General features: G+C 43.9%; 1 protein-coding gene across 1 annotated transcript in view; it reads right to left on the minus strand.

Moving 5' to 3' along the window:
• Positions 1-832: 832 nt before the first annotated feature.
• LOC143352908 (amyloid beta precursor protein binding family B member 1) overlaps positions 833-23,637 on the minus strand; it is a 289,994-nt gene continuing 267,189 nt past the window's right edge. Inside the window, exons 5-16 of the mRNA XM_076785940.1 lie at positions 17,287-17,445; positions 13,610-13,839; positions 12,039-12,157; positions 11,835-11,944; positions 10,992-11,190; positions 10,384-10,511; positions 10,276-10,281; positions 9,938-10,188; positions 9,048-9,250; positions 8,271-8,444; positions 7,539-7,677; positions 833-6,313 (exon numbers count right to left, since the gene is read on the minus strand). Coding sequence (XP_076642055.1) covers positions 6,291-6,313; positions 7,539-7,677; positions 8,271-8,444; positions 9,048-9,250; positions 9,938-10,188; positions 10,276-10,281; positions 10,384-10,511; positions 10,992-11,190; positions 11,835-11,944; positions 12,039-12,157; positions 13,610-13,839; positions 17,287-17,445 — 1,741 coding nt within the window. The 3' untranslated portion in view covers positions 833-6,290. The remainder of the gene's footprint in view (positions 6,314-7,538; positions 7,678-8,270; positions 8,445-9,047; positions 9,251-9,937; positions 10,189-10,275; positions 10,282-10,383; positions 10,512-10,991; positions 11,191-11,834; positions 11,945-12,038; positions 12,158-13,609; positions 13,840-17,286; positions 17,446-23,637) is intronic.

The following is a 23,637-nucleotide window of genomic DNA, read 5'->3' on the forward strand; positions in this document are numbered from 1 at the left end:
TAAATGTTATCACAGACGAGGTACAAGAGTAGACCAATCACCCAATGTATTTTTTTGTCTCACGCCCGCGGGGCTCTAGTGCCCCCTTACCATTTTTGTGTCACATCCTACCGTATGGGTCGGAACTAATATAGTGGAACTAATATCACAGACGAGATGTAGGAGTACGCCAGTCACATTATACTGTTTCGTGTCGCACGATACGAAATACCGAGTAATCTTAATTAGAAATCTTAAATACTTTATTTCTTAATTTATCTACACGAGCGTATTCCTGATAACTGGTCTCGCTTGGCACTGCAGTGGAGTAATCAATAACACCGGGTTTGAAAAGAAACAAATAGGCATTTATTCACAAGAGGCAGGTGTAGTTACAGTAGTTTCATTCTGTCGCTTTTATATATATATTTATATATATAATATGTATATATACGTATATATATATAATAGTATCTCACGTTCGTTATAATTATCGATCGGTCCAACTACGCAATATAAATGGGCATGAACAATGGGGGAGGGGGCGGGTGCATACAAAGTGTTATTTTTTTTTGTCCTTTCGTACGCTCTAAAAACGACGTCGCTACGAAAACGCGTCGCTCGGATAATAGTCTCCTCGCTGGTTAGAATTTTATCATCTTCGTTCTCGTCTCTCGCGAGAAGCAAGACACCTCTATTCTAATGAAACAGAACGAAATTCTTCGTCGTGAAACGAATTCTCGTCGGCCACCACCCGGCAACCACGACGTCGACCGAGAAAATCGATCGCGCTCTCGTTCGTCGTTCCCCTATACGCTTTCTCATCGTCGTCGTCGTCGTCTTCTTTCGTCTTTTCTTTTTCTTTTTTTTTCTTTTCTTCGGAAATAGTCGTGGACCGCGCGACAGTATCAAAGGCGATCGTTCACGCGAGGATCTGTTCATTCCTCTCCGTCTCCTCCGCTTATCCTCGTAAATCGGCGTGTGAGTCGATGGTAACAATTATTTATCTCGGAAATGCTTCGATCGATACGCTACATAGATATTTTTCTTCCCGTTTTGCTCGGCATCGTATTAACACGCGAACCGGCGATGATCGTGACAACAATAGAATATAACAATGATCGATGACAGCGCGATGATCCGATGACGAATCGAGCCCGAATAATTGAACGAGATGACACGGAAACGTTTTTTATTTCTTTTATACTTTTTCCTCCTCCTCCTCTTCTTCTTCTTCTTCTTCTTTTTTCTCACTCCTCTTCTGTAGAGGTCGTCGAAAGAATCGAGTCGAGTATCGTTTCCTAATTGCCGTGAAAGGTATAGAGAGGTACGTTACTCGGTTTTTTTTTGCTGAAGATAGAGAGAGAGAGAGAGAGATAGAGAAAGAGAGAGAGAGAGAGACACTATAATTATCAATGAAGCATCGTGTTTGTGCAGAACAACTCTTCTATCGCAGTAGATCGCATTTTTTTTTTCGTTAAGGATATTACATGTCACAGTAAATATAGTTAGGTTTGCTCTATTCTATGTCAGTTACAAGTGGCTTCCCTTTTCTCCTTTACCCTCCTCCACCTTCTTTCACCTCTTACCGCCCACCAGTGCTCGGTAGTTTTCGCTTTTATCGATATTCTCGTGTCCCTCCCATGGCGACGAGTCAACACCTATTATTTAAGGAGACAGTTAAGCTACGCCCAATTTGTGATCGTGTGTCTGTGTGTATGCACGTGTACGTGTGTGTGTGTGTGTGTATGTGTGTGTGTGTGTGTATATGTGTGCGTGAGTGTGTATATTCTCTCCTCAGCGTTCTCCTCCACCTCTGTTTCACGTGTGCGGTGGGTGTTGAAGGTGTTAAGCGGGTCGTCGCTCCGACGGCCGGTGCAACGATGTGTCCTTCAACATCCCTCAAACTCCACGATTCATCGCGTTATAATAGTTCTCGTACTTTGCTTCATTTTCTCTTGTTCCTCTCTACACATGTGTATATTAATATATTTACATCCACACACACCACCGGCGTTATCTCCGCGCTCGTCGAGAGGCTGTCGCATGCCACCCCCGATTACTCGATCGACCTTCTAACATTAATATAAATTCAACAACTGATATACATATATCGATTTGTGTATATGTATATATATTCTGTATATCAAAGCAAGGAGGAGATTCGTATCAACGATATATCGGTGAAGCAGGAGAAACGTCGCCCCGGTGTTGTTTCCCAGCGGAAACTGGATTCGCCTGATTCCGGAACCTGCAGGTGCGCACGGGAGGCCTCGTACGCGCGACGTTTCGTCAATGATTATTTGTTGTTCGGTGACTTCGGATCATTCGAGGCCCGCTCTCCGCGTTAAGGGTCGAGTCCGACCAGATCGGAACGGAACGAACGCAAAAAGATACAGGTGAAAGGAAATCCGAAGCGGCAGGTCGAAAGGAAAAGTCCAACGGGTACCATCGCGTTGTTGGCACTCCCGAGGGATGTTCCCCTTTTCAAGGCAACACTCTCAGCCATGGGACGAGGCGATCCTTTCACTTTTGTTTCGCTCTCCTAACGTCGCTACGTACTCGTTTCTTTCTCGTAAAAGGCGGGTGATCCTCGGCTACGTGTATTTTATGTACAAATAATGATCCATCTATCGCCGCCTCTATCTCCGTTACGCATCCTCCTCGTCTAGATACAATCGCTCTTTTTTTCTCGCAACCCTCCAACCAAGCAGCCAAACCCCACGCATACAAACTTCCCTCTCGCACACACGCTCGTTCTTTCTCCGCTCGAGCTCGCCTATTCTCTCGCCACCATCGTTCCTATTTAAACGCTACATAGAAATATTTTTCTCTCTTCGTTCTGGGTCCCGCTCAACTTTGTATCTTTCGCAATGACGACGGATCCCGCGACGTGACCGTCCTCGGTGGGCACGGGAGGATTTGCCGCGAGCATGACAAACCGGAAATTAGAAGAGGAACCTTCGGTGAGCGCAGAAGCAGAGATGGGCAACCATCGTTAATTGGTAAATCAGTTTTTAGTCGTGGAGAATATCTGAACGCTTCCGTTAGATACGAAAATGCTGATTAGAAAAAGTTTAGCAGAGCTCTCTGTATCTAAATCATTGTGTTTGTACCCTTAACTGCGATAATTAGAATTTCTACGTTCCCAATAATTTCATAGAAGGGGGAAGAAAATTGATTTAGTACTCCGTGCATTTTTTCTATGCCATCAGCAACCCTAAATTTCAGAACGAAAATCTTTAGAACCAACAATTTCATTCTGACAAGAAAATATTGGCAATCTTCAATTCCTTTCATTGGTTTACTTTATTCTAACGCAAATATTTATGAACAACAGATTAAGACTGTCCCTTCAACGGTGCCAGCGAAGGGTTAAATATTGACAACGGAAAAATGGAATTTTTTATTCGGACGAAGTTAGAGTAAATAAATTAATCGAATCGAAACTAAACTTTACAATACCGGCTGCTATGCTGACCATTTTGCAGTCTAAAGATCCTAATCGAATTCGGTTCGTTCGAATGTATCACGATAAAAACGAACTTCTGAACCTGGTGAAAAATTAGTGTTACCCATAAGTGACTAATGTGGCACTTAGCTTAATTCGGACACAATAGGCTGTACCTTAAGAACGTTTTATTGCTCTCGCACCTGGAGATTCTTTTAACTCCCGTTAAAGGAATAACAAGTTAAACTCAAGTGAACTTTTACCACGAGTTTTCCAACACTTTTTCCGATGTCCTCCAACAACATCAACATTGTAGCAATTTATTTCTCACGTTTTCTAATTCGTTGAACTAGATCCAATAGCGTAATTGGGCTTTGATTTAACCCTCTACAGTCCGAATTTTTGTTATGAACGTAAAAATACTTATGTAACTTGAAAATAGCAAAGACGATCCTCTAGATACGATTGAAAGTTGAAAAAGAAAATAATGTACTCTGTTAGATAAGAATCGACAATTAGGGATGCACAATTCCTTTGTTCACGAAAGAAAGGCAAAAACCCAACAGAACATGACACTTTTCTTACTAAAAAAGATTGAACTCATCAATATTTACAGTACACGATTTCAATATTACACGGAGCGACAGAGGGTTAATATCATTCAGCAGAAATGATCTAATATTTCAATCGCGGCAAACAGCTGTGCAAAGTATACTAGCACGGAAAGCCGAGAATTGGAATCCGCGTGTTTCTATGTATATGGAGACAAGATAAATGGGAATCGTGCCCATCTCTGTGTTCGAGAACGTTTTCCCTTCGTTCGGGAGTGATGGAAGTGGACCTTGTCTCGTCGCCTGGAGTAGGAAGAGCACGGGTTCGGTGTGTCGTCGGTGTCGGTACGAAAATACAGTGAATTCTCGATATATGTCACCAACACGGGTCATGCGAGCGCCGTGTATCGTGCAGGAGACATACCCGAGCCGGTGTTATGTTTACACTCCTCGGCGTCCGAGGCCCCTCACGGGGTATAATTCCGCGACGTTTATCGTGCAGGCCTCGGCGACATATACAGAGGAATCACTGTAATCGGGGCTCGGACGAAGCGGCTTCGTTCATCTGTACATAGAGTTCAGCTATAGTTCAGCGTGGAAAAAAGACCTATAGTCTAACCGGTTGTGAAACCAACTGAAGGGAAAACGCGGCGCACGGTGTTGATTCACGGGTCGGTTCTTAAGCTACTAGATCGATATTAGGCGTGTCGGCACTGGTCGTCGATTCCGTTCCGGACAGCCGACGCGTGTTTCCGTTCGACCAGATCGAAGAGACGAGTCCGCGAACACTCTAACTCCGGGACGTGTTCGAAGCTGTCTGTGAATCGCGATCGTTGCTGTGCACGTGTGCGAGTGCCGTGGCTTCGGGGTACGTGCGTGCGCTATCGTGAATGAAATAAGCTCTGCGGACGAGTGCCGGCGGTGTTAGTATATCGCGGGTCTCGATAGTCGCGAATAGATCAACGACGCTGCGGCGGCGTTTCGGCGTTGACGGGTAAGTCCAGCGTCATAATGATCGTCCGACGTTTACGATAACAGCAGCTCGTTACACCGTGGAACGACGGGTAAGTATGGTCGTTCGATTTTGCGTTCGTGTCAGCGTTCGTTGCACAGAGATTGTGCGTGTACGCGATAATGGCGCGCTTATGGCGTCGCAAGATCGCTTCTAGGTAGTTCTCGCGTTCTCGGCCTCTTCCTCTCCGTGGATTCGAAGGACGGTCGCGCTTACCGTCTCGTCATATCGTCTTTCTTCCGCAAGGTGCAAGCTCTTCTATATTGTTTTGCCATAAAAAATAAACTCCCTATTACCTGTCTGTACGCGTGTACGTGACGTGTGTTACGTGTGTATGTGTGCCTGTTCGCGTGTTCGGTCGCGTGGGTGTCCCTATACGTGTCCATCGCGGTACGTGTCAGGTGTGTGATGTTCGTGTAGCCTGGTCGTCCTCGTCTCGCTTCTCTAATCTGTACACCCGCGAATACACGTGTTTAAGTTATACATTTAAGCTCTCTATAGCTTCCGATTTCATCTTCTTCTGTATCTTTTACCTTCTTCTTCTTCTTCTTCTTCTTCTTCTTTTACTTCTTCATCATCATCATCATCATCATCATCTTCTTCTTATTCTTTCGGTAAATCATCATCGAATGCCTTGTGGTTACGCTAGAACGCTACTGTTCAGTCATACCGTAACACTCGCACACCGTTCCCCGTTCACTCCTTCTGGACTTCCCCCTTGAATCCAGCAAATTTACTAAATTTAGCGCGATAGTTACCACCCCGTATATACAGATTACTCGGTCTCTCGATTAGCTTGTCCCTTTCCTTCGCAGAGATAGATATTCTCCGCTTGTTCGATCGGCCACGTTCCTCGTGGCGCTGACCAGCGAGTTCCACACCCGGCCACAGTCGATCTCCTTCGTTTTATTATTCCTCGATTCTCGGTGACTACCAAGGGTGGAACGAGCACACGAACGCCCCCCCATCGAGGAGACGCTCCCGACCCCGAAGAGAGTCGAGCGGCCAGCGACCGTGGCGTAATCGATCCAACGGCGCCGGTCGCCGTCGTCTCGACATCATTATTTTTTAATTCTTTTCATTTTTGTCGGACACTGCGTTTAACATACATAACATCATATCGACACACGTAAGCGTAGTCCACTATAGCTGTGGTAATTAGTATATGTAGTATTAGTAGTATATGCTGTCCGGAGAGGGCGAAAGGAGTGACCTCGGTGACGCGCTCGGCGGCGATTCGCTAAAGTATTTCAAGGTCAGGGGAGACTGCAGATGTCTGTGTCTGATCACCTCTCGCTCAGCAGGCAGCGGCCACAGTTCCTGCGCAACCAGTGGATTTATCTACTAACATTTTGTTCACCCTTTTGCACTAGGGGAGGGGAAGCATCGCGAATGAAAGACGCTAAACGAATCGCTAATGGTTAACTATTTTTTATGAACATGGGGTGTTACGAAGCGCTGGTTTAGAGCTACTGAACTACTCCGAGAATTAAAGGGTTGGACTGCTGTGCTATCGCCAGGAATTTGTAAAAAGTTTGTATAAAATTTGATATCTTCTTTTTCGTGGAAGCAGCGATTTAAAGTCTCCAGGACGAGAGAAAAATTGTGAGTTTCGAAGTTATAATATTAAACAATGAAACGTGTATACCTTTCAAAATGGTGTACACGAAATCCCAATTTGTGTTGATACGATTGAAATAAAACTTTGGCAATATCTTCATTATTATATTCTCTAAACACTGATGGACAATTTCTTGAAAGCAACCTTCTTGTAGAATTTATAACTCTATGGCAAACTTATTTTCTTTAAGAAAATCCAATCGTGAAATACACTATTTGGTCCTCTGTAAAAAAGACCTTTGTCCAATGTCCTTTGACAACGACTACGATAATCTTTTCTAAATGTTTACACTTGTACTAATCAGTTTATAACGTGCTTAAATAGAGTACAAAATTACAACATACTCGGATTAGTTGGTTCATGATCGAGTCGTTCAAGTAGTCTAACCCTTTAATCCTTGGTACACTCAGACTTCGAAGTATCATATTGGAGCCTTTCCGAAATTTTTGTAAAAATTTTCGACGACAAGTACATCATTTAAGATTAAACGATCCGAAGAAATTAAAGAAATTTGAAATTTGAAATGGTCGTGCAGCACAGTAGCGAAAATTAGAGACCGGAATTTTTGTTGGGGTCATATGCCAGACCTCAGGATACCATTTCAGGGTTAATATTCTGGGCTCTCTAGTATTATATGATCCATAAAGCGAGTCACATTAGGTGAATCATTTACGTACGTGTAGTAGTTTGTCTTTTGGTGCTTTCAGATAGTAAAACAAGTGAAAACTGTGCGGTTTCGAAGGAAGAGGATGCGTGAATGGTTTCATTGTGACCCCACAGAGTTCACTAGACACGTCTTTCATTCGCAATACGTAGGACACGAGAATGTATTCAGATTGTTCTCTTCGTGCTGCCGATTTGTATACTTTGGCGGCTGAGCGTGATCATTTACCTGCAGCGAGAGAGCCTCGTCTCAGGACTCACCCTGCTTATTTCTACGTCCAGTCAGGGAGCCAACCAGGGACTGCAGGGTGGTGCCCAGTCTTCTCTCCTTCGGATTGTTCAGTTTGGTGGCGTGTTTAAAGCCCAACGGATGTGCGTCTAAGCATTTCTGGTACCTCAGCTGCATAGAAAATATCTTATTTTACTGCACGGTTCAAAGAACAAATTTTTCTACCATCCGATTTCGACTACCTTAACCCTGGAAACACTAAGGTGTCGGTCATTGTGCTAATCAATAGTAAGTAGAAATTTTTTCTAGATTTTGTACTAAATTGTCTCAGACAATTGTAATACATAAATAGTAATTTAAAACAATACAATTATTAGAACAATTTAGGAGCACTGTTCAGAGTAATGCTAACTTACAATCTATTAAATATTTATGTTATGAAAGAAATTAAAATTTTCTTTTAGTTTGTTGCAATTCAGATAGAAAGCTTTAGAAAGATCCGCAGATTACTCGTTACTATTTAATTATAATTATTCTAACGTTTCTCGTACAGAGACAGATTCACATTGAATTCCAGCACTGTTAATGCATATTATTGTAAAGAAACTTGAGGAATAGAAAAAGAATCCAGGCTTTAACCACCAGTCGTTGGAGGGATTGCAAAATAAATTTTGCAGGCAGATCAATTGTCGAGCCTTGGGGCTTAGTCTTTCAAGGGTTAATGAGAGTAACATAAGGACGCAAACTGCGTATAAATCATTTACCTTGCAAGCGGCTTCGATGGTTTTGCAGAGGGCCCCGCTGCTAGGCTCGCAATTGAAGACGTGTGCGAAGAAGAGATTTTGCGCGGTGTGCATTATGAAAGCGCACTGTTTCACGTTCCGGCCGATACCGAGGAACGACAAGTAGCGTACTCGACACTCGGTGATACTCTCGTCCTATATCGGTAAAACAAACAATTAATACTAATATACACGGCGTTCGACTACAGGTGGGAGAAAATTTAAGGAGTGGTTCTCCAAGACAATATAAGACGAAAACGAAGAATAACAAAATTGCGATTTCGGCTTCACTTTTTAGTTATTATCAATTAAAGATCCGCCTAAAATGCTGCAACCCGACCAACAGAGGTGTACGCTATAAAGGCGCGCGACAGGGGCACGTGTCAAAGGGGGTCCTCGCTCGCACCCAATGGTTAGGCTTTGACGTCACACACTGTAGCCAATAATATGGCTAGAACCGAAATTGCATGTGGAATGATCCAATCGGACGGTTTACAGCCGCGTTCCTATCAGGTGACTTCTTGTGAGGCACGCTCTATGACGTACGCAACGGTACACCTCTGTTGGTCCGTTTGCCGCATTTTAGGCGGATTTTTAATTGTGAATAACTAAAAAATGAAGCCGAAATCGCAATTTTTTTATTCTTCATTTTCGTCTTATATTCTCATAGAGAACCACCCCCTAAATTTTCTCCCACCTGTAGTCGAACACACTGTAGAATTACTACTTCAAATTCGCGCAGTATCTCGGCTGACTTACGTTCGGTGAAAGAATAGAAATCATGCTAGGCGCGACAGCTACTTTGACGTTTCGCCACTCGTTGATCGGTGTCATAGTTACGGTCTGATCTATCGCGTCGTTCAGAACCTTCATGCCTGTGGCCTGAGAAACCCTTATGGATCCCAGATACTGCGCTTGCAACACTTTCTTCGGCTCCTCCATCGGCGTCGGAAAGGATTGTGCTGGAAAAATATTGATTTTCGATTAGTCTTCTTCACTCGTCGATGGTTTTCTGTTCGACATACATTTCTAGTTTGTTATCATCGAGCTACTTAAAAAATATTGCGTTAGCCAGAAAATTTTTATTTTAATCCTTATGTTGGTAACAACTCCTGATTTGTCCTTGAAATTTTCTCCATGTTCTTGTGGAAGAGCAAAATTGCATAAAACAATGTGCTACAACCGTGAAGTGTGACGACTATAATATCATCGAACGTCCCCCCCAAGCGTCTCAGCATTTGCGAGAAGTAGAATTTCTCAACGGAGAAAATGTTATTTGTAAATTTTACTTCCCCTACTAGAGAAAAAATAAAAGAGAAAGAAGTTCCAGTCACTGTGACTGTAAAGTAACTCGTAGTAAAAGGGTTTAATGGGTTTTCAAAGCGACAACATTTCACTGAAAATATTGTCGCGGAATAATTAGTGATTCTCTCAATATGATTTTATATTACGACGTACAATTAACCTGTACAAAATGAATTTAATTTTCTTCAAAATATAAAATGTGTGACGCCGGCAACAAACCCCGGTTAAATAAAAGATTTTCGTTTCCGCACTTCACGTGTGTACGTTCGACTGCGGTCTGGTTTATCGGAACCACCTAATCAGCTAATGATCGTTCAGTAATTACGGCGTCATCGATTACTTACTGACTAGTGCTTGGCCATTTCTATGGAAACGTCGATGCTCTGTGGGTAGATTGGTGGGTCTCGTGGCCAGGCTCGTTCGTCCGTTGATGTCGACGGGCTTTGCGAGGTTCTGATGTTGCGACCGCTCGATCATGATCTTCTTGCAGATATCGCGTAGCGTGTTGGCAATCGTGCGCGCCTGTATGTCGCAGCGGAACACGTGACACATGTGCTTCCGGGTCGATCGGTCTCTTGCCACGTAAGCGAAGTCCCTGAAGAGCAATTTCATTCGACAGTTTAATACCGCGCGGGTCCAAGATCGGATATCATCCTACGAAATGTTTGATGAATGCAATTACCTTTCACTGCGGTGGCCGTCCAAGAAGACATGCAAAGAATTCAGGTCACGTTATTAAGACTGATCGATTCGGTGAGTCAACCATTTCCGAAATTGGAGAATCACTTACCGGCAGTGGTCTCTGCCAACACCCCACACCCTCACTGTATGGATTGGCTGAGTGTTGAGCACGGTCAGATTTTCAGGGTCTATCAGCTTCAAAGCGCCCTCGTCCAGGTCCATGAACAGATCTTTGCCCTGAAATCATTTCAATATGTTTACACATTTGCTTTGACATTTAAGCCGTTCACAGACCAAATCGGTTAACCAGTTTTCTGACATTTCAGTACCAAAGCATCGATCATTAACTTTGCATCACTGAATGATGAAAATTGTAAGAAATTTTCAGCTGTTCAACGTAGGCTATGAGTCATTCGTACCCTCATCCGAAATACGACGAAAGCCGGTCCCGAGCCATCGTCTTATATCGGAAGAGAAGTGTACTAGTGAAATGAAATAGGCCTAGAACTCGCTGGAGTTCGAGGGTTAACTGCAGAATCCGCGAATGTCATCTAATCTATGAATTTCGTTCACATTTTGCAAATACGAAAATTGCTCCTAGTTATTTATTGAGTACAAATTGAATACTAATGGAATCATTATTTTGTGGGGCTAATCGATTTGACGAAAGAGCGGCTCATCTACGTCTATGTGACAGAAAGTTTAGGTAATACTAACATCGCCCCATCGACCAACCACATCCAGAAGATCGTTTCTACCGAGGGACAGGTCCACGATGCATTTATTGACGGCCTTGCTGCTTCTTTCTGGTGTTAGATCCTCTTCGGCGATCTCCGTCCATCCTAGAGAACGCACGGCGAATCTGATCGGCTTGTCTTTGCCCTCGGAGTCTGCTCTTGCTGGGTAACTCCTCCGCCTGGAAGACAAAAAGAAATTAAAAATCATAAAAACGTTTTGTTTAAGAAGGTTCTATCGGAGGAATTCAACCCAAGTTTGAACTGTGAACCATCTACGCGAATATATTACTGATAAATAACATATTCAAAATATTAAATCAACTGTAAGAAAGATTTGACCCTCCGTATGCTATGCCGGAGTCATTCGTGACCCGTAACGGTGGGGATAAGCTCGAGCGATTGTCAATATTCTATTCCGATATAAGACGACGCTTTTTGTTTCGAAATAAGAAGACGCCGCCTTATATCGAAGTCCCGAGACGTCGCCTTATATCGAATGAAAACTAGTAAAGTATTGGCGCGGGTCAGAAACGACTCCGGCACAGGCCTAGAACTCCTAGGAGTCCGAGGGTTAATACTGTTCTTTTTAATATCAATGAACGAACTATCTGTTGCAGACAAATTTTTCTTTCTAAATTTTATAGGGTCTATCCTAAAACCTTTACTTTCAACATTTTCGTATCTGTTCCCGTAGGACATTTTTCGAAGAACTTCCAAGCTTTACGTGCTACTCGAAACCTATTGAGACGTGCCATAACTTGCTCGGTCTCTGTTTTATGTACGCAAAGCGGACGGAGAAATGCAAACGTTAATGGTAACTCACTTGAGAAGCAATTCTTTTCTCTTAGTCTCGAGCTCTTGGCACAAACACGAACTCGTGTTGCTGCGGGTCACTGTGTTCACCATGCCGCTCGAAGTATGGAAATTGTTTATCTGTCGAAATAATTCAACAAAATTGAGCCTCCAGTTCTAGTAGAAATAATACATCGTAAAGCAGACTGTTAATTATTATTATTATTCTACTCACGCTGTCGTTGTCCTTGATGAGATTCTTCCGGGACTCCCTCTTGGAGTTCAGTGGCACTTCCGGTGGCTCTCTCTGTATGTTGCCGCTTTTGACGTGCCAATAGTAAGGACCATTTTCGTCTGAAAGGAAATCCAATCGTTTATTAGCCTCGCACGTGTCAACATTCCCTTGTTGATCACTTATGGTATATTTACACAAAGCCTATCGATTTTGACGGCACGAGCTAAATCGCCACACTTGACATTCACTCCTACACGTTATATGCTCGTTACGTATTCATATCCATACCGACAGTGGGTGTTACATTTAACTTTATCGTTTGGCTTTTTGATACTTAATACTCGATTTAAATTAGTCACAGCGTGTATTATACATTTTCTTCGAATGGAAAGTGAAATTGTTAGCAGAGTAAAAAAATGTATGCATCAAGAAAAGTTTGTCTTCCTAAAAATTGCAGGATTATATTTTTAATGTGAAATTGAAAATCTTTTGTTACAAAGGTACGGATGACGAGGAATGCATCGTTGAAAAGATGCAACCCACTAAATAAGATTGTTAAAAGCACCGTTTAGGCCGGATGGTCTAAATGAAGTTCGGAGAGGTACTGTGTATAATACGCCTTGATGACTATAATCACGTTAGCATCTTCATCATAACACGGAGTTAACTGACACCAGCAGCTAACAGAGCGATCCCTGGATTGTGTCCATTGATCTTTGTAATTGCGTTACACGTCCCGGGAGACACGACTATACGCGGGACTGCCGTTCCTCGTAACTATTACATTTATAATGCAGAATGTTTCAAACTCACGCTACGTCAATTACAAGAGCAATAAGGTACCAAGGTGAACGAACACGTTCGTCAGAATAATTAGGCTCTTTATGTTTCACTTTCTTAGTTTGCGAAGGTCTTTCGAGCACCTTTCACTCTAGAAAGGATTACGCATAATCTGAGGTCATCGAGTCGACTGATTCATGTTATTGTGCCCGATTAGATTCCTTATTTATATATAGATTCATACATTTATGCTTATATCACAATAAATATTTCGCAGTATCTCAATTAATGCTCTTACGTAACTCGTAGTCGACTGCAAATTGATCAGTTTTCGTTCGAAAAATATTTTTTCCACTTATCAGAAGTGCTTTAACAACCGAGCAATACAAGTGGCCAGCTTATGTCACCTTTTATAAATAATAAGACCACGTTGACAGAGATGTGTATTGCACTTCTCTATTCTACATACTTTTATACTAAGTGTCGACAAAAGTATTTTTATAATCTCAATAATAGTAAAATGAAGAGTCTGAAATCCGGCATTTTGACGGATTAGGTAGTTCTGCTGTCGACCCCTTGCGCTATAACATGATTTCGAAGGAAATCTACTAAATATTATCAATTTCTTTCAAGTCCAAACGAATTTCAATTTGTTATTGAAATATAGGAGACTAGAACTGTCTTTCTCTCTAAGAAGTGATAAATGATAAAGAAGTTCTAATCGTGAGAAATAATTTCCAAATTTTTAAAAATCCAGAGTATCCAGTAGCGATAACGATTTTGATACCCACCCTCGTGTTTCTGCCACCCAGGCGGCAGGTTCTCATCTTTGTCCTCGGAATCAGTGGTGTCCACCTCGGAGGGTTTCTCCTGCTCATTGTTCTGCTGAATGGCGTTGTTCTTTTGATCCTTGGGCTGTCTTCGTTTCACGGGCACCGCGTACAGCTCGCTGTTCAAAGCGCCCTCGACGTGCGGTACGCCGCCCATCTCTGTCGTCTCGTTGTCGGGTTTCTCGCAATAACTGCAATACCAACGCCACCGAATTACCATTTTATAACCCCGAATGGTTTTCCCTCGTTACGCCGACAATTGCCTCTCATCGCGCGCGCAAGCGGATTCGAAACTTCGTGCGTAATCGCGTTGCGAAAGCGGGGGTGGAAAGGGAGAGACAGAAAGAGAGAAAGAGAGAGAGAGAGAGAGAGAGAGAGAGAGAGAGAGAGAGAGAGAGAGAGACAGAGAGACATAGAAGCAACAGGAATTCGCTCGAGTAGAGACAAACAACTCGTCGATAAATCTCCGCGCCGTCTCTAATTAAGTAGAATACTTGTCAAGAAGGGTAACAACGGTTTAGCCGCGGTCGAAACGACGTCGCTTCGAGATGGATCGCGTCGTCGTTAACATTTACTTATCATCGGCCGACGACGCGACCGCTATGACAAATCGGTGTCCGCGTAATTGGCCATCGGACGGCTCGTAAAGTTTTATCGATCGCGAGACGGCCATAGGTTCGACAGAGACGAATCGCGCGTTCGCTTCTGATCATGCATCATCGACACCGCTTACTGCCGGCGGTATTTGTGCGTGCATGTTCGCCGTTTCGCTAACTGGAAACAGAGAGAATGGAACCGCGGCGCACGGTAATGGAATCAGCCCTTGTTAAACAGCACGAAGATCGAGTTAACGACACAACCCCCGTAACTGTTCGATGCTGTGGACTTGCTACCAATTTCCAGAGAAGATCATGGCTGTGCGCTATGCCGAGAGCTGCATTGTTCGTTTCGGCGGGTCCGTTGAAGCTGCGGTGTCCAGCAATCGTTTCATAGAACGTATCGACCCCACGAAAATGCGCGAGACCTCGTAATTTCGATTTTTGTACAATTAGTAGTCGCGAGACGAAACTATTCATGCCTTTAAATAAGAATTTATTTAACACTGTATTCTTAAGTAGCGGTATTCTAGAATTTTCATAGGAAAATAAAAGAATTCATAGAAATAGAAAGGGAAGAACCGCGACACATTTGCTAAATTTAAAAAATAAACAAACTGTGGATGTTTATGGCATTCGCTGGCGCGGAACGCAGAATGAGAAAACGTGTGCACGAGCTTCAGAATCTCTAATAAAATTCTCTTTTGTTTAAACCCTCAAAGTATAAATTTTCTTTGTCATTCTGTATTTTCTACATCGTTTGCAACGGTGTTTACTTATGCGCCCGCAATTTAATAAGAATAATACGTGGCTATTAATCCATGACCATATAAGTATAAAGCGAGGGAGAGAAATATAAGAATTACTTAATAAAAAAGATGTAAGGTGGCTAAAGGAGCTCAGTGACACGAACGTTTTACTATAAAATCTCTTCTACTCTCGAAAATTAGATTTTTAAAATGGGTATACAGGGTGTCCCAAAAATGTATTTTCTTGAAACGGGTGATTCCTAAGGTAATTTGAAATAACTTTCTCCTTTATAAAAATGTTCTCCGCGGCTTCGTTAAGGAGTTATAAACGAAAAACGTGGCCCAATCAGGGCGCGACAAAAGCAGACGGACTCCGGCACGGAGGCGGGTCCCGCTGAGCGCGGCGTTGGCATTGGCCGAGCCGGAATCCGTCCGCTGTAGCCGCTCCCTGATTGGTCCGTGTTTTTCATTAATATCTCTTGAACGAAGCCGCGGAGAACATTTTCGCAAAGGAAAAAGTTGTTTCAAATGACCTTAGGAATCACCCCTTTCGAGGGACTACAAAAGTTTTGGGACACCCTGTGTCATAACTACAGTGCAAGTATGGTGCGTAATGGGTAAAATGAAGTCTTCACTTTCAAATATTCTGCGCGAAAATGATTTTCACGAATATTCGAGTAATGCTTCCATTCTAAATCCGTTCGGGTTTGCAACGTTCGAATTTCCCGTTTCTACGATGCATCACGTTCGAAAATGGGAGGTAAAATGCATGGTCTACGGAAATCTACGTACAGGGAAAAGTTCTACATGGAAATGGTAAAAGCGACGGGCGGAACATTTCCATCTGCGATTCTACTTTCCAGAGGAGTTTGGTTTCCATCGTCGTGTCTCGCGCAGCGGAACAAAGCCTACTCTCTTCCGAGCGCGCGCCGCGCCGATTCGAACGCGCCGACGTTTCGGCAAGGCTGCGCGAGATCGACGCGTGAAATGCAGGAAAAGTTGCAACGAGTTTTTACTTTCTAATGCGACCGCCGCGCAGAAGTAGCCGGGTTTACGGGAGAAATTTTTACTTTATCTCCTCCGCGGAACGAATGCATTCTCGCTCCCTGGGGGAAACGTAATCTTCCGAGTCGGAAGAAACGAGGGTCGTGCCCGTTTCCGTTAATTCATGTAGGCCTTCATCCTAACTTCCCAACCGTAGTAACAGCCTAACTTTCCATCGATCTCCGCGCTTTCTTGGAACTCTTTGAATTTGGTATATTCCAGCGTCGCGATTTATTCAGGGCCTTCCTGCTTGTTTCAGGATGCTCTACAGAATTTTTACCGAATTTAGAAAAATTAGCGAGCATAATTCAGATTTGCTTGAAATCTGTTTTTGATTCTGACCGGTGTAGCGCCAATTGTAGTAAAATGTTCAAGTTTGTCGAAAAAGTTGTGTCGGTCACACACGACGCGACGCTCAACGTGTTAAATACAAAAGAAAAATGACGTTCGCTTTCCGATTGTATGAACTATAGACTGCGGATCTTTATGCAAAATAAACATTTTCTGCATCGTTTACGAGGTACCGGAACCGAACAAAAATTTGCTTCTCCCTTTAACCATTTTTATAAGTTGATAATGTACTGATACTCTCAAATCCCATTTATCTTTCCACTGTTCCATACTTCACCTACGCACTTTTGTCACAAATGCATAAAATCCGCAGTCTAACTATTACAAAAGAGTCCTCCCGATAATATACTAATTCGCCTGTACTGTTACACGCTACGGACAGATTATGTATGCAGAGAACGCGAGACGGACGGAGCTATTAATATTTGATCGACTCGAAGTAGGAAGACCCGTCGATTAGGGAGACAAGTATGGCGTCACGCGGGACGCAAAAGAAGGTTCGCAACAGGCGTCGCATGCAACGCGCGTCTGTAGCCGCAAGTAATCAGCGCCGCGGCGTGGATGGGAGATGGGGGAGCAAAGATAAGCAACAACAACAACAACAACAACAACAACAACAACAACAGCAACTCGGAGTTTCCTACGAAGCGGGTTTCGAAGCGAGGAGAAATGATTACCTCTACAAAAGCTCATGATTTTAGATGGGACCGCGGGTAGTCTGGCGAATTACTTCGCGACGATAACGCGACGCAGCGCAGTTAGTTAATACAGAGAGGTAGCAGCGTCGGAGGCGACAACAACAACAACAACAACAAAACAGTGAAGCAACAACTGTTCGATAAACGGTGTGCAGTAATCTAGGAGGAGGGAGGCAACCAAGTGACTCTATCGTACGTACTTTCTCGACCCGGACAGATTCGCAGCGCCAACCGAGTCCGCGGTTCCCGACTGAAGGGGAGGCAGAATCGAAGAGGAAGACCCCGACGACGATGATCGAAGATTTCCGTTGAGGGTGTCGTCGACCAGAGCGGATTCCGCTACACCCTCGCTGCCGTACCTGAATCAGCACGTTGCCCAGCGCATTACAAAAAGGGAATCGATCGACGATGAACACCGGTGATTTCTGTGCGTTTTGTCCGTCTCGTCTGGTCTACTTTGGTCCCGGTTCGCTCGCAAGGGACGTCACCCAGCTCGAAAAATATTCGATACGTGTCTCATCGTAGGTGACCGTTTCCGTGTTCAGCGGGTGGAAATAGCCCCCGAGATTGGGGACGGGATACTTATTTTGTAAAACGCAATAACGTCCCGATGTATGTGAACTGTTTTCCTGATCTCTTCCCGCTATCGTAGAGAAGAGAAAACGATGATTATATCGTTTCCAATGATTTCGTCTAGGAAACCTTTAGCAACAAATTTGTGACATTATTCCGATTGAAATGACACCAAACTCGACGCAATTTCGATCGTATTTACCGGTTTAATTCACGATATACTAGCACCTCGATTATCCGTACCGATCAGGTTCTACACTCAGGTTTTTTGATCAAGAAAATGTCACAAATATGATGTTCAAGGTTCCACGAAGAAATAATTGAAAACAAAGTTTTGTCATTGAATTAGTGTTTTACACCTTTTCTAAATTATATAAAGTATTGAATGTTCGTTGATGTAGGTTTAGATGGTCTTGCTAAGACAGCCTACATGAAACGAAAATAAATGTAACCCGACGTATGCACTGATAATACAAACTCTAGAGAATATAGAATCTGTGTAGGATAACTCCACACAGGTCAAAAGTAAATAAATCGTGAAATAACTCGCAGAACAGATTGATAAATAGCACGATACGCTGATTTTTTTTTTTTGTGGGAGCAAAACGATCGCGTCGAGTAGGCAGAAACGTGTTGCTTTTTCTATTCCGATGCGGCTCGAAACGCCGAAAGCGCGGAACAGATGTTGTCGATAGTATTTGCGCCGTATCGGTCCTGTCGTGCCGTTAGCTACGCCAGTATTTACATTATCATATTGATGCCTCTATTACAAAGTCATGAATCTGGGGTAATTATGATCCGAACGGATAACTGTCCGCCGGCCGCGTTTTGCATAATTAAACCTCGATTTATGCTCGATCGCCGTGCGCCCGACATTTATATCTGCATATCGAATTTCGCGATTATTTTTAGCGACCTCGGACGTTTATCCACCGAATGAATTTCTTTTGCACCGTTTAACGAACAAGTCCTGCTCGCCGGGAAAATATTTTCCCGTCCACTCCGACGCGAAACAACAACGCGAAACGAAAACAACGCATGCCGAAGGTATAGCTCTCCGAGAAAGTTAAAGGAAACGAGGCCGTTCCTACAAATTGAAAAATATTGTAACACGAGATATCGTCAGCAGAAGAATTCAATCCCCCCGGAGGCATTCTCGAAAAATACGGTGAAAGTTTTCCCGGAAGAAATCCTCGAAATCGATGTTATTTCCCCGGAATCGGTGCACGCTGTATTCTTCTATTCTCCCGATCCCAAAAACCCGATCTCCGCCGAAAGCTGTCGTTCGAAGTTCCACGATTTCGGGCCCGAGGAATTCCGTGAGAACGGCACGTCGGCGAACACGCGAGACCCGCCCGTCGACACTGTTAATTTCAAGCTCCGGAGCGTCCCGGCGAAGCTTCGAACTTTTCTAATTGGACGATTTTGCGGAAAGTGTCGCGGCGACTCTAGAAATCAACGAGGATCCCGCGCGGCGATCTTCGTGGATTGTAATGCGAGTCGGGAACTTCGGGGAAACTCTTCGCAAGAAAACTTCAGAAATCTTTGGATCCTAAGATCTCCCGGGAATGACTTCACGGTTCCCCGGGCTTGCATTACAAAACCGTGATTGCGTCTGACAGGTCCGTTTCTGGTTGCGCAAGTTGCCAGGATGCGACGTTGCTTTCAATCGGACGGCTCGGGGATACTTCCATTCGTAATAGCGAAATCTCGAATTAGGCGTATTATGAATCTGCAGCGTGTCCCACGAGCTCTGTGCACTCGAATATCTTGGTTATTTCAAACAATACGAGAAAATGTTACGTACAGAAGTTGTAGGATTTAGGAAACTACGTAATATGGTATAAATGATTTTCTTGCAAGTGGAGACGCAGAGAAGATATTATAGAGGTCACCTTTGTTTCTTTTTCGATGGAATGTCCGATTTTCTCTAATTGTTCTTCGAATGAAAATTCTTATTGACTATCTTATGTGCACTAACTGAGAAACTGATTGACATTGAGAGACGTCGAAAGCAATAGAATGAAAACAGTCAAATATCTCGGCAACGGTAAGTTTTAGGACAAATACACTTTAGTACTTTTATTGGATACTTTTAATACTTTTGGTACTTTTAAAAATTGGACATTCCATTGAAAAAAACAAAGGTGACCGCTATATCTTCTCTACGCCTCCACTTGCAAAAGAATGTCATTTAGTAAGTAACATTTTCTCGTATTGTTTGAAATAACCAAGATATTCAAGTGGACAGAGCTCGTGGGACACACTGTACAATAACTAGACTGGAGATTTTAAACGGTGGAAATGCAGACTTTCAAAAAGTGCTACGACTCAATTGAATTCTATTTAATATTCATCTCTACCGAAACGGTAAATAAAAACGTAATGGAGTAAAATTTCGTCAAAATCCATGAACGATTATTATACACTTGACTCGACGGTTCACTTGAGGGTTAAAAATGTCAATGCTTTATTTTCAAGCTTAGTTATTAGGGAAATAAACGACTCGTGTTACGAGGTTGATAAATATGAACACGCAAAGTATAAAAAGAAGTGTACAGTAGCAGAGGTGTCCCCCGGGTGCTAAATTCTATGAGTGATCTGTACGACAAGAACTTACCCTCTATCATGCTATTCCGACACCGAGTTCGCCACTTTCGCCGTTTCGAGAATGAAACAGAGTGATCGACGAGACGCCGTTAACGGCCCCGAAACGGGTTAACAGTGAGAACGGTACCGTCATTAGAAATTTTCCGCCGACCGAGTAGAACGCTTAAAGACAAACCTAACTGACCGTCACGGGCGTTGCACGCAGCGCCGCAGAAATTACGCGGCTGCAAGGAAGTGCCATTTTAATTAACGATCGGGGAACGGAGCCAGGCACCGACGTGGTTAGTACAGGGTCGCTAACCATGTCGAAGTAATTAAGGGATTAGCCGAGCGGTTTGCTGACTAACGTCGGCTCGCCTCTCCTGAGCGACGCGACGCTCGGTCCAACCTTCAAACGATTCCTTCAAAGGCCGGCAAACTTTCGATTGCCGATAAACTCTAGCCTGTTTATAAAATTACCGGGCGGCAACGGTACTCTTCCCGTGGGCTCTCGGGGCCCTCGTTTAGCCTCGTCGAAACAAATTGAAATTCCCTGTTCGGGAAAAGTGGCATCGCAAATCTGATTTCTACTCCCGGCTCCCGGGAAGACGTCGTTCCTCTAACTCGGGCTCGCTGATATAGTTTGACATACAGTCACCGCGGGGGCGGACTTGAAAGCGTCTTAAATGCACAGCGCTCGTTGCATAAAATTACGATGAAAACTCGAATTCAACGCCTCAGACTTCGAGTGTTAATCAGCTTGACGATTTACTTAGCTCCGAGCGGCGACGAAGTTGCGTCAAGTTGGATGGAGTTATGGTTTATCATAAATTGACCTAAGCAGTTTTTCCTTTGAAGTTTCCCTCCGCGAAATTGAATGGAGCGGCGAGATCAGGTTAAAGAGTTACGCTCCCTCTGAAAATTTTTTAATCGTTTCCAAAGACACGCGCTAGTTTGTCACTCAATTCGTTTAATTGCTTTTCCTATTTCGATTATCTCAGATGGTTTCGCGACCGGTTTAACCATTTCTCTTCGACGATTTTTGACCAACCAGAGTCTCGCAGAGATCTTTCTCAAATTCTTTTGACCATTCACCACGGCGGAAATATCCCAACGGATTCAGTCAGCCGTAGCAAGGCCTCGACGGACCGTATCAATCGCCGAAGGGCCCCAATCTTTAACCATCCTCTATCCTGGCCAGCCTTTCAACAACTTTGATGAACTCCGGTGACCTCTATAGAAGCGCCGCGCCGCCCGCCCGCCCCTACTGTATACCGGCGCCTCATCGTTTCTCGTATCAAGTATGTGAGGAAAGGAGATGGATTATTCGGAGAATTTCCGATTGCTTCTGACAGCTTGAAACGCGATCCTTTACCCAGCCAGTCGTCCCGACCCTGGTGACACGTATCCTTCTTTTTCCCCCGAGCTGAACCATATTTTAAGATGACCGGAGGACTGTCAGGCTCTTCGACGATATTAAATTTCTGAGACGGCGGGGCCACGATATATCACAATGACCGTCAACCCCCGAGATATATCTGTGTGTACAGGGTACAAATTCTGATACGATGTATCGCATAAATTATCCTTTCAAAATGCACAATCATGTCCAGGCTCTAATCTCTTCGAATTGCTCAACCGATGGTAGAGTATATAATTAATATCAATGAATTTTGGCGTCTATATGTCTTTTTTTCTCCCGAGTTTAGAGTCGCATCGGCGACTCCGGTTATTAGGTTATCAGGTTATTTACGCGGTGAAAATAAATTAAATTAACACGAGGGATGGACGAGCAACACACATTGTTTCAATACTATTTTAACACTTTGATCTCCAAACTAGAAACCCCAAAAATTCCACAAAATCAAAGTAAGTTATTTAATGAGATAAAATAAAAAAAAAATTAAATGTATGATATTGAGTAGTCCTCCAACTTTCTTGCATGTCACAGATCCTAATCAAATTTGGTACAATGAATATATCAACGTAAAAATTCATTTGACGTGGTGACGTGGCAGTCAACGTGTTAACAGATATTTTAAGAAGCTACATAATGTTGCTTATACAATTGAATCAATATTTCCACCGTTTTTCACTCATATGAAATGGGGGTGATCAACAGACTGCGGATTTTTGTGCAAAATAAAAACTTTCTATTTGAATTGCAACGAACTGAGGTGAAATGAAATTTTTATTTCTTTCTTAATATATTTGACTGGTTGAAAATAACCGGGTTCTAACACTTCGATCAGCGACAGCAATAACAATTCAGACCGATAGAAACGACTATAGTGACTCACCTAGTAAATACGTTACATCACCGCGACGAAAGCTTCGCTGGGTAGTGTGTCGGCGTAATCTCGTGTTTTCATTTACTGGCAAAGGGCTTCTTTCGGGCGTCGTGACGGCAAAGCCGCGCGAAGAGAGAAAGGGAGAGAGAGGGAGAGAGAGGGAGACAGGCGGAAACGCGAGACGAAGCAAGTTCTTGGTAGAATTGTGCGCGGCGACAAGAGGAAAGAGCGGGGAAGGGGTAGACGTCGAGTCTGAGAGGAAGAGCGCGAGGTTTCGCGCGGTCCAGCGGCCGCAGTTTAATAACACCGTTTTCAGCAAGTATGTGGGTTAGCGGAGGCACGAGTAGCAGCTTGGAAATTCGCCAGTAGTCGCGGGTTGCGGGGCAGGGAGGGGCTGGCGTCGCGCATAAATGCGGTCGAACCGCAGCCGCCAATCGATCGATTCGGAATACCGTCGCTGGAATTCCCCATCGATTATTCCCGATGCGACAACTTCCGGCTGGGTCGAATGTTCCTTTGTCCGATTGCGCCTGGAACCACCATCCCCGCCTGGTCCACGGCTCGCGGAAATCGCTCCAAGATTCCGCGCGTTCCGGCCCCGCAATCCACGCGCGAAGTTCGCGCAACTTGCGCGGTTTCGCGCGTTTCGATTCAGCCGCCGAGTCTCTTATTATGTTCTCGAGCCGCGGGGGCCGCGGTATGCGAGTCGTGGAAACACAGCTCGCGGGCCAACTGAGAACATTCTGCCGACCACGAGTGTCAATATTTAGTTTCTTTCCCTTTCCCGGTTCTGTTCCTGCGATGCCGGTTGTTTCGCAGGCGTGTCGGGAATTTGTACTTTCGGCCCGGTTACGGTCATTTTATACTACGCAGATCAGACGCCGAGGGTCGTCTGTAATAGTGTTGTTAAAATGAGCTCCGAGTCCTGAGCTTTGAAGGCTCGAGTCGCGACTTCGCCCGTAAACGCTGCAGCTTTCCAGGTTTGAACCTTGAGCTCTGTGAGAACTGGAGTCCTCAACGCTCGAGAGCTTGAAACTCGAAGACTCGAGTCTTCTGTATTGCCAGGATCTGTTTGAATCTTCCGATGTAATACGTATA

The sequence above is a fragment of the Halictus rubicundus genome, chromosome 3 (genome assembly GCF_050948215.1).
Source record: "Halictus rubicundus isolate RS-2024b chromosome 3, iyHalRubi1_principal, whole genome shotgun sequence".
Lineage (NCBI taxonomy): Eukaryota > Metazoa > Arthropoda > Insecta > Hymenoptera > Halictidae > Halictus > Halictus rubicundus.